The 17047-nt window shown below is 47.4% G+C and overlaps 3 protein-coding genes across 3 annotated transcripts; all 3 read left to right on the top strand.

Moving 5' to 3' along the window:
* F4812DRAFT_57952 (uncharacterized protein) lies at positions 1-2592 on the top strand. The gene is made up of 5 exons (XM_047939214.1): positions 1-223; positions 359-429; positions 483-835; positions 885-2155; positions 2208-2592. The coding sequence occupies exons 2-5, from the start codon at positions 407-409 to the stop codon at positions 2472-2474; spliced, it is 1914 nt and encodes a 637-aa protein (XP_047789602.1). The 5' UTR covers positions 1-223; positions 359-406; the 3' UTR covers positions 2475-2592.
* A 7673-nt stretch (positions 2593-10265) lies between these two features.
* On the top strand, positions 10266-14666 carry F4812DRAFT_465343 (uncharacterized protein; the record flags this gene model as incomplete). The annotated part of the gene is made up of 3 exons (XM_047938427.1): positions 10266-10276; positions 11594-13654; positions 13740-14666. The coding sequence occupies 3 exons, from the start codon at positions 10266-10268 to the stop codon at positions 13945-13947; spliced, it is 2280 nt and encodes a 759-aa protein (XP_047789601.1). The 3' UTR covers positions 13948-14666.
* A 180-nt stretch (positions 14667-14846) lies between these two features.
* Positions 14847-16932, top strand: F4812DRAFT_57734 (beta-isopropylmalate dehydrogenase). The gene is made up of 4 exons (XM_047939213.1): positions 14847-14997; positions 15125-15196; positions 15378-16110; positions 16208-16932. The coding sequence occupies exons 1-4, from the start codon at positions 14926-14928 to the stop codon at positions 16441-16443; spliced, it is 1113 nt and encodes a 370-aa protein (XP_047789600.1). The 5' UTR covers positions 14847-14925; the 3' UTR covers positions 16444-16932.
* Positions 16933-17047: the final 115 nt, after the last annotated feature.

Raw genomic sequence — 17047 nt, 5'->3', positions numbered from 1 at the left:
AGTACCACTCAGCCAATCGAGTTATTCGGTCTCTAGAGAACTCAATTCCATTCTTTACGAATATACATCAACAACACCCAGCCTAAACCGCTACCCGTCAACTTACACACTCGCTTCCTTCGCTGTTTCACGGATCAAGGTACTCCTCATTCCTTCTGACCTTACCGCTTCCGGAGATAAACTAGTCGTCGAGGATTACTATAGTACATATCACTATAACTGTGTAAGTTGCTGAATAAGTTTCCTAGCTATTACATGCCGCTGTCGAACATGCCGGCGGACTACAATATGGACATAGCTTATCCCAATATATGGGCATGCCGTTCATCGACTAACCTCGAGAATATGGCCTTCTTAGTATACAAGCCATCATAGATTAAGCTTTTCACACTTTGACGTCAGAATCATGGACTCAACACAAGGCCAATTGTATGTATTACTTTGAGTCGGAACATATCTAATAGAGACTCACACAACCATAGGAGCCAACACATCCAAGCCCCTACTTACACACTCGGCTCTAACGACGAGTTCATCAGAGAGGCCCCGCCACCACGCCCACCTCCACTGGTCACGATGAATAGGAACGATATGTCTACCAAGGTAGAGAGTCAAATGGCATCGGCCGGAGTGTGGACGACGCCAACATCGCAAGAAGCGCGACCAAGACCCGCTACTATTCACGAGGGTTTCTCGTTTTGCGCCGGAGAGGAATTCGGAACCATAGCTTCATGGGAAACACCATCCGGCTTAATGATCCACACGCCAAGTGATACGATGTCACGACCTGTTTCGATGCATCAAGATTTCTATCCTGTGACGACGATGGATAGCAGTGAGTTTAACCCGAGTCAATTTAGGGTCATTACTGACCATTAGCGTAGGTCCATGGGGATCCAAACTATGTGAAGATCATCATCATATTGATATGCCTAACTTCGATGTGGACATGAACATTGGGCAAGCTTATACCGCGGATGAGGCGATTCCAATCCTAGATCTCAGATATGCCGGATCTCAAATCGAGAATGAGTCGATGGGCTTCGAGTCAGGTTTGAATCAGCGTCGCATGTCGGGTTCGTCGTTCACCGTGTCGACAACAGGCGGCCTCTCCGATATGCCTTCATACGATGATTTTTCCGCTGCCTTGTCTGAAGCTCCGTCTTTCACATCGGATTACCCGCCAACTTCTAACCGAAACTCGCTCATGTCCTCTACTCAATTGTCGCCCGTAGCTTCTCCTCGCATGACACCGCAGAGTCGTTCTGATCTCGTCCGTACTCAAAGCCGTGGCCGGGGAGCCTCACCTTCTCCTCGACCTGGAATGAGGTCTGCTCCTTATAATGCAGACAGCAGCGCACGAAACAAGAGGTGGTCTACTGGATCGTACGGAACCGCGAGTCGCCGACCATCTCCTTTCGTTTATCATCATACGCATGATGTTTTTGGACCGAGAATGTCGTCGAGACATTCATCGCCTACGATGCCTAATCACCCCCTTCCACTGAACTTCGGCAACCTCCAAGCTGTGCAGCAGCACCCGTTCCTTGTGTCCCATCCGCCAGCTTTCCGGAATAGTATGCTTCTTCCGACTCAGCTACCGTCCCAATTACCATCGCAGGCGTTTCACCCGGAAGCTCATCATTTTGAGACCCCGCCACCACTATTATCACACGGCCTCTTCAGGATGCTCCAAAGCAATGCGGACCCTCATTCGTTGCACGGTCATTACACGGATTTATCTGACCCACCGGATCTATATGCCTCGCTCCAGGAAGAGCAAATTCCGCCTCCGCCCGAAGACATGAACCCTTCAGACCCGGACCTTGTGCCTCACGAGCAAGAATTACGATTTGAAGGTGATTTGTATACACCCAGATGGGTTCGTGGTCACGGCAATAAGCGGGAAGGATGGTGCGGTATTTGCAAGCCCGGTCGATGGCTGGTATTGAAGAATTCCGCATTCTGGTACGACAAGAGTTTTACCCACGGTATCAGCGCAGCCACTGGTAATCCGTTCCAAGAACCCAAGGAAACTCGACGGATGGATGGCAATCCAGATGTTTGGGAAGGCCTATGCGGAAGCTGCAACGACTGGATCGCCTTAGTGAGCAGCAAGAAAAAGGGCACAACCTGGTTCAGGCACGCGTATAAGGTAAGATTCTTAAATAAAGATGACGTTGGATAATTATACTAATAGACGGCAGTGCCACACGCACCCTAAAGTCAAGGATGCGCCTAAGAGGCGACGTGAGAGTAGCAACTCTAGAGCTGTTGCAAAGCCAAAGCTTGATATGCAACCGCCTATGACGCCTCATACCGATACTACAGCAGTTTCGTTGAACGCAACACCAACTTCCATGCCGATGTCTACGCCTATTTCTCACGAACAGGCTATTCAGCCAGAACGACAACAACGACAACATCAACAAAGAACCTTCTCTGGAGTAGATGGATACCACAACATGATTTAATGATCAAATCGAACGATTCAACCCTTTTCGAACAACCAGACTTAAAAAAAACACTCATTTTCCTTGAACTCCCCGCTCTCAATATAGAGGGCGATCTTATTATAGACGGACAACGGACATTCCCGCTGCCCAGGTGGCGCAAATTGATGCCATTTCTTATCCTCTCATTTTTATTTTTGACAATTACGAGTCAATTTCATTAACTACCCGACCTTATTGATAACTATACCCGAACATGAACAAAATCACTTATCCAACACACAGATGTGTGTTTATGACGAAATCGAGCACTGCTCGTTTAGTGGTGTTTTTTTACTTTACTTTATTTTTTAACGACGGCTTTTGGGATAGACTGGAACGGGGGAGTAACATCATGGTGGCGGTTACGACAGAACAAAAAGATTGGTTTCTTTTGCTTCGTTGTGCGCTATTTTTTTCCTAACTCAAACACACATATACGCGTCTACTACATACATACAGTCGCAGATCATATCACTGATCATATGGTTGAGTTTTTTCTCTCTTACTTCCCCTTTTCGCTGTTCATATGAGTTCTACCATTTTTTTATAAAAAAAACTACTCTCTTTTAACCGATTAATGTAGATAGCTAAATAAGGTTGTGTGTGTGTGTGTGTGTGATACCCTCGACGGATATTGGAGGGTGGAAATAGTTTTTACGGGGGGGGAAGAGATGGGAAGTTTCCATTTTTTGGTTGGTTTTCAAGCATGTTTTACTGTTGTTGATGTTGTTGATTCTGGGTTTGAGAGTTTTGTGAACAACAGCCCTGCTGGGCAGCGGTAGAAGAGTTTAGGAAAGAAAACCGGATGATACCACGGGATGGTCTCCCAAGCACGCGATATACGCGCGTGCATAACTTAGCTAGATGATGAACGATTTCTTTGTCTTCACAAAAGATGGCCTATTTTTTATTATTTTTTCCCCTAGCTGAACTTGCATGTGTTTGATGTTTTGTGTGCGTCTAAGTGTATTCCCGAGTGTACGAGACGGAAACAACGTCAGCTGAGATAGGTAAGATGTGAGATGTGAAATGATGGGCTCGGGTCGAAGAAATAAGCTCAATGAAACGGCTCCTTCCCGAGCCGAGACGAACCTTTCAGATAGATACTACAAGATACCTTACGTTAGGAAGCAAATAAGCAAGCAACTAACCAACTAAGCTGGAGAACGAGTACCAGGTATGAGGTAGGTTAGTTCAAACGACACAGCCTCCACGCGGGAGGCACGATTTATCAGACTAGACGGCATCAAAACAGACGGGATGGGGTAAGGAAAGAGAAATAGAGGGGTTAGAGGGGCGAGGGATGGGGATGAGGGAGGAAAGAAGAACTTCCAGGTCCTTGGTGAAGTGAACTAACTAACCTAGGACCAGGGGATGTTTCTTCGGTCCTCGCCTCATTGGAGGCCCTAATTATTTTTTTTCCCCGGCTCCTGTTCCTACTGCTCCTCCTCCTTCTCCTTAGTCTTCTTCTTCCTTTCCTTTTCCTCTTCTCTTCGTTTTTTACTAGACACACGCCGAGCTTGGGTCCTCGGGCCTTTACTATGCGTACGCCCCCCCGAGCCGCAGAGCCGGGTGGATCGGTGGCTAGGTAGGTAGGTAGGTTGGACTTTAGTTAGTGCCGCCGGGGCTGGAACGGAAAACGAAACGCATAAAACTCGCAATGTGGATGATGTACGCGGTACGTACAGGCCCCTACATAACCTAACCTAACCTAACCTAAGGGTGGACAGGATAGGATAGATAGGGTGATGGGGTACCTGGCTGACTTTACCCCTGTAGCACAGAGGCCGGACTTATGATCTGCTTTTATCTTGTTATTATCACAGGTATTATTGATTGTTTTCTAGATAGCTACCTAGGTAGGTAGGTAGGCATTGTGCGGCTTGGGGGTAGGCTTGTTTGTTTTGTTTATATGTGGATGGTTGGACGGAAGTCTGGGTTAGATAGATAGACGTATGGATCTACGTGGGTATGGACGAACGGATGTATCTGTCTTGCATATACATTTTACATCTACATCTACATCTACATATAGCTGCGGATCCCTATCACGCAAATCTTGGGTGCAGTGTCCCACTGACTAGTCGTTTCTCATGTGCTATGAATAGGCTCGGGGAATTTTCCCGTTGGTACGGCTTGTCGAGGAGTCGTCTGCTTAGCTTGCTTGCTAGGAGGTCATAGCGGGTCGACCCCTGGCTTCTAGAGGATAGCGTGGGGCCATGATCTCTCTGTATGTCAGGCTGGGTATCTATAGAAAAGGCTTATATATCAGGTAGGCATATAGTGTATGTATGTGTATACATCCACGCCCCCCTTTCCTTCTCTCAGTCACGGTACTGGTCTGCTAGTTCGATCCTTGCTCCCCCGTTATTGCGCGAGCGTGTGGGTGCCCTGGCGTCGGGTCCAAGGTACCGTGGTTTAGTCTACGTTAGCTATTGTGTTGTACATACGTACCTAAAACAACGTAAGGCAAACCTATAAAACGCCCACATATTATATACCTAACGTCTATAACGCCGTAGGTGGGTGGGCTTCCCGAAGTCGTAGGATTTAGCTTAGCTTACTCACGATACCCGCGGGCGCTAGGGTGAGGGGAGAAGAAGGTGAGCAGGAAAAAAAAAGCCTGCTTACCTACCACACCACCATCTTCAGCTACCCTAGGCAGGTAGGTAGGTAGCTATCCCGCGCGCGGGTTGGAGAAGGAAGAACCAGCGCCCGAGGATCCCGTGTGGCTTTCTTTGGCTGCGTGATCGTAGCTGCAAGGACGGACAATATCTCACTCTCCACGATCCTTCCTGATATCTTACCTACTTCTGGTGTATTTGGGGGCGGTTAGAAAATTCCAAATATCAGGTACATACCTTATCTACGACTACGAAGATGGGTGTTCTATATGACGGATATACCATCGTACCGCGCGCGGGTTGCTCATGTACAATACCTATATTCCCGCAGCAGCTCAGGGGAAAGGGGGTCAGATCCTACGCCTCCCCTCCGGAAAGAGGCATCAAAGTTTTTTTCTCGTTTCTTTTAATTCTCATATCGTTTCATCGGGCAATTATACCGAGCTATCTGACTGCAGCAGCTAAGGTTTGCTAGGACTTCATATCTGAGAAGTAGGATTACACGATAGCTCACAGAGAACGTACATGATGATCTAAGAGGCGCCCGAAAAAGCGCTGTTGTACCCAGATCAAATCTCGGGAGATATCATTCAAATTTTCAACCAGATGTTTACATAAAACAAGCAACTCCTCTTCACGCACGGAAGAAGGCGAGGCCAGACGGTCAGCATTCGTAAGTTGAAGCCTCACTTGTGCCAGTCCTTCATGCGAGCGGGAACAAACATCATCGCGGATATGTTTCAGACATTCTGGCAAACGAAGCATACATGCCTTACCTACTTCATGACGTACGTCTGTATTTGGAGAGCTTATTTCCTAGTTTGACGTTAGGCAGCACAAAAGCCAACCATACCAGCCAGCCAGCCACTCACGTCCGCACCACGGCGCTGGATATACCTTTCTCTCTCCAAGATTGGCGGTGGGTTTGCGATCCTTCAGGCGGGACCATGTGAGATGGTGGCGTTTAGGGATCGAATCGAAAGGTTGCGGGAAGCGGGAGTTGGAGTTGGGGTTTGTCTTTTTTGCCTTGCCTTGCCTTGCTTTCGGCATAAGCTCCTCCGGTGCGCAAAATTTCGTCCGCAGGATTCTGGGAGTTTGAATAAGCTACACACCTACCTTAGGTACATATCGTCACTTTACCGCTTGGAAATAGGGCTGCCTGCCTGATTGATAATAGACGGACAGGACAGGACACCCTTACTTGGCAAAAGGGCCCTGCCGAGGAATCCCGACCCGACATATAGGGCTCGTGCAGAGCAGAGCTAATCTGGGTAAGCCTTGTGTTTTTAAGCAAACATCCAGGGGTGTTTAACGGAGGGAGACGGATCGGTTAGAGAAAATTCCGTTGATATGATATATTTATAACCATCGTCTTGGATATCCAGTCAAGTATCTTTTACTAGGTATGTATGTCGTAGGCTCACTTTTCGTCTACTCATTCTTCGATGCATGGCGATGTGATACTATCAATCTATTTCAAGTTCAAGGCTTACCTTTGGATCCTCCCTTCGCTACGACCCCTAATCCATAAAGCCTCGCGTTTGGATCACAAGGTTACGAGAGCGAGACCATAGCATAAACTCCATCATCTCCATCTACCTACTTCTGTACAACTTTTTCTATTATAAGTCTCTTTGTCTTCCTTGTCTGAGCCGTTTTTACATGAGGCTATGAGGCTCCCCTTTAGACGCTCGTGCCCCTGAATAGCTTCGTGTTACCGAGCCCAGCCCCCCGCGAGCCGCTCTTCGCCGCCGAGGTTATATTAAGATTCGACGTGTCCAAGGGGAGATACTTTGATGGCAAGTTTGGAGGATGAGTCGGTGAATATGGTTGTACTAGAAAGACCATTTTCTTGAGATTAAGGAACTAGGTAGGCTCTGGTTGACAATGATGAAGCTGACGTTTCCATATAAGAACATAGTATCAGGAGAGAGTACAACCGCATTTAGGTCTCGGTAGAATTACCGTCTCGGTGTCTCGGTAGCGCCTCTCTATCACTCGCCCCGTCGCCCTTCAGCTTCAAGTATGTAAGTAAAATATTTTACTATGTGTGATATGCTGGGTAACCTCTAGGATGGTAGCAATGGCAACTCTGACATATGTATTCAGAAACAGGTTTTCCCGCTATGAACTTCCTACGTCTGCACGAGAGCCTCGGTTGTCTTTACAAAGCTGCGTTCTTGCACTTATAGCCCCAATCCCCCTTGACCGAGTCCCGGGTAGCTTCTGAAAGTAAGCAGCTAGACAACTTTGGGATTCTAAGCCTACACTCCGTTCCATCAACCCACGCGCAGGATCATGTAAGGCAATTACTTGCGAATGACAAAGCCAGCGAAGATATTGCGCGTGCATCAGTTGAAGCTGATAGCATACCTGGTTACCTACCTACCTAGGTAGCCAGTCGGGTAGGCGAAAGACTAAAAGCGCAGCCACCGGCAGTTTTTCAGAAAGCAGGAAGGTCTCGATGCCGCTGCCTACCTGTATTTAGGACGACTCTGGCCAGCTGAAAAAAAAAGCTGATGGATTGATTCGCAGTAACGTCACTTTGACGGGCCCTACCTCGGTATCCTGACGCATTAGGGTTACAGCGTTCACATGCGGACACATCACAACCGGCGGATTATACCTTCTAAGTCATAGGGATTTCAGCCAACATATGAGGAAGGATCCGGACGCATATCATTTCGACCAACAGCTTGCCGCCCCTCTTTTTATAATATTGACTAGTTGGTCCTTACCTACCTACGATAGGCAGGTAGTTATATAGCCTTATAGACCTTATCTATATGCATCTATATATCTAAGAATAGAAAAGACTGCACTATTTCCTAAGTCGTGTTGGAATGTTAAGTTGGCATTATCTTGGGCTGTTTGGTAGTATCCTATTGATCTTAGATCGCGTCTCAAGTTAGACGTTGAATCAATGTCATCAAGAGGTGCAATAGACTAAAGGAGTTTACTCTTGTTATATGATTCAAGTCTCTTGGCCCAAATTATTCTAATTGCTATGTAATAACATAAATGATATTTATCTCGTATGTACGTACGTTATTCAGCCGCTTACACGATGTTAAAATCCCAAGAGATAGTTTTTAATTCAACCAGGCAGCCGCTAGGTCTGCCAAGTTCAGGGGTAAGGAGTATTGCTAGTATGACCGAGAAAATGTGGAGGTTTAATTGGTACGTTTTGGGAAATACTAGCATAAAATGACGTGGCCAATCATATGCGATGTTGTATCCTATATGCACGTAGGGAACTAAAGATAGACTTGGGGATGAATTTGGGGATAAAATCTTGGGGATATGTACCTCCTATTTGCGTGCCTTTATTTTCTTAATATGGTCGAGGAAGCGTAGCACCGACAGATGAAGCAAAATGTGTTGATTCGAACCAATGCCGACATATATATATTTGAACCAGTTCTTCCCAGGTTTCAAAAATCGAAGGGACCGTGTAAAAAAGGACACAAGGACTTTTCTGCGGAGTTTGATGCTTTTTTGTCGAACGAGAGCGAACCAATAACAAGCCAAGCGAATAATGCCTGACAAGGGTCTGCTACGATATTGAATAATTCGTCGAGCTCATAAGGCTATGCAAGGGTACATTTGCAGATCCGACGTCACCGGCCGTCTTCCATATTAGGAAAACACGTTGTACGTTGTACGCAATCGAGGTCGGGTAGCATTATCGATCGGGATTTATTTTGTGGTATTTTTATTTTTAAATTCCTCGGGCTGTCGTTGGAAAAAAAGGCGAAGGAGATACGCGCGCTTCCTCCGCCAATCTTCTTCTTATCAATAGCGTTCGAGATCGGAGTGTTACGATGTAAGTGAGTCGAGTTCGACTAACCTGGGACACATTACAGGGCGTCTATTCTCTTTGAACTATTTACAGAGTCGTTTTACTTTCTTGTAAATATAGCAGACTCGAGTGCGACACCGTATGAGACCAAGACCAAGACCAAGACCAAGATTGAGATTGAGATTGAGACTTCAATGGTAAACTTGCGGCGCCTGGCGAGGCGGTGGCGCCAACAGGGACCAAGCAATTAGTTCGTCTGCTGCAGCCACAAGCCATCATCGGGTAGCTGATGAAAATACATACTAGGTAAGGTATGTAAGTATTGTATAGCCTCGGTAGTCAAAACCTATCAATGGCTGACAATTACCACAATAGACTTAGAGTCTCACTTATGGTCTGATTGATAGACCACCACACATTTGCATTAGGTAGGTAGCTATCTGTTTTTGCCGCACTCAACTGTCACTGCCTTTTCTTTTTATTTTACTTTTTTTCCCCCTCTCTCGCACGGCCAAGCTAGGGGATTCTCACGACTAATAGCATAGCTGCCTGTTCGAGTAATGCAAGTTAGGAAAGATATGTACATAATATATTGCTGCGTGGGGATAAGTCCTTCTGTTGACTCATTTTCGTTCCATCTAATGCAGGTCCCTAGCTCGAAATCGCTGGGTCCCCCATCGTGAGTGTAACCAATGGTATTATTCCAGCACTTTTCCATAGACTGGACGTTTTACGCATTAGCAGCCTAGCGCGATCCATAGCGATTGGGTCTGACGGTGCGGACGCCCGGAGGTACCAATCTGCTGATACTAAGGTACCTTAGGTACTTTTTTGTATAAAAGTAAAGGTAATAATTTTGAGTATAGAAAATGGAAAATGATGAGAATAATTCATTGCTTTTCTATAGGTAATTCGGTATTTAGTTAACTAACTAATATAATTCGAAGTTGTATATTACTTATTTCTTCTTTCCCTTATGCCTGAGATATTTTACTAGCTACTCCGTAAGCAACCCAGCCATCTAATTTGCTTCCTGCATAAGGGCCAATTGACAACTCATTACTTCACCGGTAGTTGCTGGGGAATATTGGGGAGATTCGCTCCGGCTCGGTACCGCAACTAGGCAGTAAGCACCGCCAATTCGTCCGCTTTAGTGGGGATGGAGCACGTGTAGTGTATTTCTGCAGGTCCGAGTGCCTTGGATAGTTACGGTCAAAAGTTACCTATATCTACCGGAACGACGGTGGAAAAGGAAAAAAGGGGGCATTAGGTAGTTTTATAATCATTCTATACCTATCTGTTTCCTTTGGTACATAGGTATCTACGTAATATTCGGAATTAAAGATGGTTCATTAGTCAGTTGAACCTAACATAGCATCATTAAGCCTATATTAGGTAGGTAGCTATAGTTAAGAGATATAAAATACTCAGTTACTATGTACCTAGGTACTTATATAAGTACCTAACGTATGTTTTAACAAGTAATTATCTCGTAGTAGCTGCGGGGATAAACCTGGCCCCTATATATTGTGTCATAATAGAATCTTAGGAAGGTAATTATCTCAATATCAACCTAGAGGCACTTAGAGGTTTCGTACTACATAATATTGCTTTTCGAGGAGGAGTTTACGCGCCGCTTATCCACCTTAGCTGGTCTCTTCGCCGAAAAGCTTAGGGCCAATTGATCTTACATATCTCAACTGTTGCATACTAATACATATGACATAACATGTCATATTTGCTCAACAGTGCGCGCTTGATCTCGGGTTTTGAGAAAACCGCCTGGGCAGTGGTACTATGTATAATACTATGTACCTACCTAGGTAGAGGTAGGCAAGTTTCGCTAGGCATCATCCACTAATAATTCAAGAATTCCGACTGCCAGATAACTTACATGACATCTTTTGCATCTTTTGCACTTCTACCCCTCGTTTGTTCCACTGACTCAGTTGACTAATTTGATAGTGCATAGTGTATAAAAAAAAAAGTATTACATAGTATACCGCCAGGCTTACATAGAAGTTGCACAGACCTTGGCCTACCTAAAAATTTACCCGACAGCCTAACCGCAAATCCATCTAAACCCATCTAACCCATCAAACCGTCCTATCCTAAACTTAGACTTAGAGACAACCCGCTTCTACCTAATAGTAGCACCACCTTTTTTTCACTTTTACCCACCAACGCTTCTTCACCACGACAACCGCCATTGATTTTCTCTTCTTCTTTTTTTTTAATTTTTAGACCACCAATTAATGATACACGATTCTTGCTTAACCGCCTTTCCTTTTAATTGTGTGTGCTATGATCCGAGTCCGAGTTTTGGATATTCGTTGACAATAAAAGTTCCTATTCTGTACAATCTATCTAAGCTGGCTGTGCTTTAAATCTAGCAAACGGCATTGAACATATCTACCTACATATCTAGAGGTTATCTACGCTTCTACGCTCCAACAACTTCTGCGCTTCCAACATCTGAACGGTCGACGAATTGTATATATGATAATGTGCAATGACATAAAAACTTCAACAATTACAATTATCTAAGGAGAACTTACTTCCTTTAAACCAACGAATATACCTTTGCTATGAGTGGAGATAGACCAACTTCCAGGCAAGACACCTTCATTCTCCCTGCCCACTTTGTCTCAGTACTAATATTTGGTTTGCAGCTTTGGTGATCCAAACGCTCAGCCTCCCACCCCAAAGCAAACCCCGACCTCCACTGGGTTTCCAAGTTCTGTGTTCGAAACCCCCAAGAATAACCGAGCTTCTTTCGACGATTCGTCTGGGTGGACTCCTCAGTTCGCTGAAGAGTATTCCGTCTTCAATTCCACTCCGGGTAACCTAAAACCTTCCCACATCTCCTTTGCCGACTACTCTGTTCCCACGCCATACCAAGCTTCAAACCATAAGAGACTTCTATCTGCTGATAGTATTGTTGCCGAAATTGCAACCCATGCTCCCCACTTTTCGCCGAATCCAAATCTACCTCTACCGCCTGTTGACCCGTCTAAACGGTTGTCGTCATCTCCGAACTCCTTAGCTGCCGGCTTTAGCCCAACCGAGGCCGGCTTCCAGTCTCGTTCGCAACATCTATCTAAAAAGGGCTACCGGGGCGGAGCACAAGAGACACAGGGGCAAACCGCTACACCGCCGCCGTCTACTCACAAAGGAAGACAGCGGCTTGCCCCTAAGCTACGGACGAGCAATATGCAAAATGACGGATTTGAACACGAGTTCGTAGCTGGCATGTCGCAGCAAATGCCCAACTTTATCTCAACCCCCACGGACCTTTTTAGCTATCCAATGTCAGCCCCGGCTGCGGCCTCTGGTTATGGAGATTCGCGCATGTTCTGGGATACCGATATGGGTGGAATGGATATCGACTTCTCCGTTGCTAGCGGGGAGATGTTCCCAGCTTCCGGTCACCGGCCTATGAACTCTTTAGACTGGGGCAAGTCGAACGAGATGTTCCAAGAAACAGGCATTGTTCCATCCCACGGCCAAGAAAGTAACCCACCCGCGAAAAAGGAACGAGCACTTGCGCCAAAACCTCCACAGCCGCCTTTAGACACAAGTGTCGCCGATACGTCAATGTTCGGTCAGTCCTTTGCTACATCGACAGACGAATCTTTTGCTATGATGAACCAGAGTGGTTCCGTGGATCCCGGCCTCCTATTTACCAGGCCACCATCTTCAAGTATGGAGCCTGCTTCCTTCAACCCCCTATCACAGCCTGCCTTGATGCAGCCCTTTTCTCAACCGGAACCTATCATATTGGCTGCGAAGGCACCGAAGCGTGGTGGGGTTCGTCGTTCAACTAGCAACAAAGAGATAAACGCCGCCAAGAAGATAAATCGAGCATCCGCCAGCTCACCGGTCAAATCATCAGCCGATCGCCCCGGATTGTCGCGTAGTCTCAGCGAGAAAATAAGTCGAAAACCTATTAGCAAGGCAACCAGTCTACCTAATTTCGCACCAGCTACACGGCCCGTACCACAGAGCGTCGGTAGACCGGCACCTCCGGGGCCTAGGGCAAGTGGGAGTGGAAGAATATCACCATTGAAGAATCATCAACAACGACTATCGAGTTTAAGCTCTATTCCCGAATCACCAGCCCCAAGGACGCAAACTTCGGTCAAATTCACAATCGATTCAAGGGGCCGGGCTCGCGCTGAAACAACAACGGTAATCATAAACGATGAGGACACAATTCCGAAGGCGGCGCGCAGTCGGAAGGGCAAACGTAGCCAAGGGAGAAGCTGGGCGTCTTCCGAAGACGATGATTCCTCAACGGATGATGAACCCATAATTATTCCTAGCCGGAATACCTCGTTTGCTCTTCCGGAATCACGACAACCGGCGCCCCTCCCCTATCATTCCTCTCGGCGGAGTGTTAGCGATCAGAGTACGAGTAGTCTCGGAATATATTATAACGAACCTGATGCCGTCGATGATGCCGAGAGCGAGGCTGAGACGGTGATGAATGTACCCGGCGGTAATCATTACGGCGACGCTACGAGCGAGTTACGTAAAGTTATCGAGGATCGCCAGAAGAGGGCGTCCAACATAAATGAGAATTTTATACCCCGACCAGCGCCAAGATTAACTCCTTCTCCTATAAAGGCTAGTCAACTTCGTACCCAGTCCGTCGACCGAGGGCATCGAATTCGATGTGTTTGCAACACAGCTAGTAACCACATCAATGGCAATAGCTATATGGTTCAATGGTACCCATACCTTCTCCTTATATTCTTTTCCCTCTACGCAGTCGATCTGCGATGTAGTTCGTTGCCATGACTAATTCTATTGTAGTGAATCATGTGAGATGTGGCTTCACGGCAAATGCATCAACATCACTCGTCAGACCCATCCTAGCGTGTATATATGTGCGTTCTGCGCGAATACGCCGAACGCCCACGGAATGCGAGGTCGGGAAATACGCAGAAATTTAGGGGCCACAAACCCTCGAGTGCCTGCTGCGTCTCCATTAGCGCACAAGTCGTTCAAATCATTCAGATGACAGCACGTGGTGTCCAATGCGAGGCGCATTGCTTGACGCATTACTTGATACGTTATTCTATAATGGGGATATGTGTAATTGGCGCTTATTGGGTATAGACGGGATATAGAATGGTGCTACAATATCTGAGCTAGGGGACCTTTTACGTTGACGCGATACCCTGATCTATCCTATCTATCCTATGTAGATGATGAGTAGCAATAAGAAGCGATGCTTTGTGAAGGCCAGGTGGCAAGGGGGTATCGATCTGATGTGTTAATGGCTTTACGATCTATCATTTACATACCTAGGTACCTACCTAATGCATACGAACACCAAGGGATAATTGAACTATGCGAGTTCGTGGGTAGGGGCAATATAATTATATGAATGCCTAACAAATGGGAAATAGACGATTTTTATACGTTGTCCACGAATACTACGGTGTATTTATATATACCTCCTATATTGAGTGGGGGGATACCAAGCAAGACATAATAAAAGCTGCATGCATTAGGTAGCCACTTACATATGTGCATAAGGCATAATGCATAAGGCAATGAAACCCTTAGTATTGGGTATCAAGTTGGTAAACGGGTTCGATTATAGTGAAGCTTCCAATTGATCGTACTATGTAGGTAGGTACCTATGAAAAGATTCCGGGAGACAAAGGGCAAGAGCTATTCAATATCTTACGCCGATCTCGGCAACCGCGGGGTGGGTTCGGAGACCCAAGCAATTAACGCGGGGCATCTGCCGTTAGCTTTTTTTTTGTTTGCTACGGGGCCTACGGCAGGGAACAAATACCAAAGTGACTTCCCTAAATCCCTAGACGCCTAGATTCGTAAATGCATACATAAAAACTACCTACATAAACCACAGCCTGGTCGTCCTTTGAATTATCTCGGACCTAACACTCGTTCACTTACTTGTTCACTTACTTATTCACTGACCCAATTCCTCTTTTGACTCTTTACGAACCCAATCGGCTTTCTAAATATGGCCACACACAATATCGTTGTTTTCGGCGGTGATCACAGCGGCCCCGAGGTCGTTGCCGAGGCTGTGAAGGTGAGTTTAGCAAGGGATAGACAAATACGAATGGGACAGAAAGAAGAATTTCGCAATTCGCCTATTTGATAATAGCTTCGATTATGATCAAAAGAGTTGCGCTAACAATATAACAATATACTATTAGGTTATCAAAGCCGTCGAGTCTGCCAGACCCTCTGTCGGCAAGTTCAACCTCCAAGAACACTTATTAGGTGGCGTACGTTCTCCGATATCTCCAATAATTGCCTCTTACCCCTGGCCCCCCTTTTTCCCTTCCCTGTTCTCCCTCTCTTTCCCTCCCCCCTCGACTCCCTTGAACCCCTCACATATCCCAAAACGAAGGGAGAAGGGAGAATAACAGGCCGCTAATAAAGTGTACGATTGGTTAAAAACAACAGTGCTCGATCGACGCCCACGGCACAGCCCTCACAGACGAGGCCCTCGCGGCCGCCAAGTCGGCGGACGCGGTGCTCCTCGGCGCCATCGGCGGCCCGGAATGGGGCACGGGCGCGGTGCGGCCCGAGCAGGGCATCCTGAAGCTGCGCAAGGAGATGGGCACGTACGGCAACCTGCGCCCGTGCTTCTTCCCGTCCGAGTCGCTCGTCGAGTACTCGCCCCTCAAGGCCGAGGTGTGCCGCGGCACCAACTTCACCGTCGTCCGGGAGCTCACGGGCGGCATCTACTTCGGCGAGCGGAAGGAGGCTGACGACGGCAACGGCGCGGAGGTCGCTTGGGATACCGAGCTGTACTCCCGCCAGGAGGTCGAGCGGATCACCCGCCTCGCCGCGTACATCGCGCTGGCGAGCGACCCGCCCGCGCCCGTGTGGAGCCTCGACAAGGCCAACGTGCTGGCGTCGAGCCGGCTGTGGCGCAAGGTGGTGACGGAGACCATGGCCCGCGAGTTCCCGCAGCTTAAGGTCCAGCACCAGCTCATCGACAGCGCGGCCATGATCATGGTCAAGCACCCGCGCGGGCTCAACGGCGTCGTCGTCACCAGCAACCTGTTCGGCGACATCATCAGCGACGAGGCCAGCGTCATCCCCGGGAGCATCGGCCTGAGCCCCAGCGCCAGCCTGAGCGGGATCCCCGACGGGAAGTCTAGGTGCAACGGCATTTACGAGCCTATCCACGGTAGGTGCAAACTTTTTTTTTGTCATGATGATAGATAGCACCTGTAGAAGTTTGTTGGTTACAAGAGCTGGCTAACCACAACGATGAATCTATCTAGGCTCGGCCCCCGACATCTCGGGCAAGGGCATCGTCAACCCGATCGGCACGATCCTGTCGGTCGCCATGATGTTCCGGTACTCGCTGCAGCTGCCCAAGGAGGCCGACGCGATCGAGCTGGCGGTAAAGAACGTGATCGACGCCGGCGTCCGGACCAAGGACCTCGGCGGCGAGGCCGGCACCAAGGAGACGGGCGACGCCGTCGTCGCGGAGCTCGTCAGGGTCCTTAAGAACTAAACGTGAACATAAACCTAAACCTAACCTAGGTACCTTGGGTAGGTAGGTAGGTAGGTAAGTAGTGAAAATGGGCGCGAGGAAGATTGGGCCTCCTCTCCTACCAACCAACCAACCAAACCATTCTCTTGATGAAAGGCTACGAGGCTTCGGCGGCGGTATTTACGGCGGTGTTTCTCGGTCGGGTTAAAACCAAGGTTTCGTCAAGGTTCATGGGGAAAAAAAAAAAAAGGAGGGAACTGCAATACAATATATGGTATACGTATGTGGTCTCCTAGTTTACGACATGGCATGCGCCTCGACGCGATCAATGAAAATCCAACGATTTCAAGTTTCTAGGCTCGGGTTAAATTAAAACATGACGAGTTCGTGGCAAAGTACAAATGGCTCTCTCTCTCTCTCTCCTAGTTGATTTGATAGTAGCCCTGGCAAAACACCAAGCTCTCTCTAGGTTAATCGATTCAGTCAATATATTCATTCCTGTTTCTCCCCATGGGTATAATAATAGTCAAACTCCGCGGGCCTCCTAACGCCGCCGTGCGTCGTAGTGCCAACTAAATAAATGTCTTTGCAATGAAATACAACCTAGACGCCACCACCGCCGCGG

Source organism: Daldinia caldariorum (assembly GCF_022478825.1).
Source record: "Daldinia caldariorum strain CBS 122874 unplaced genomic scaffold F4812scaffold_10, whole genome shotgun sequence".
In the NCBI taxonomy this organism is placed as follows: domain Eukaryota; kingdom Fungi; phylum Ascomycota; class Sordariomycetes; order Xylariales; family Hypoxylaceae; genus Daldinia; species Daldinia caldariorum.
Note: the sequence above shows the minus strand (reverse complement) of the source record. Positions and strands in the feature narration are given on the sequence as shown.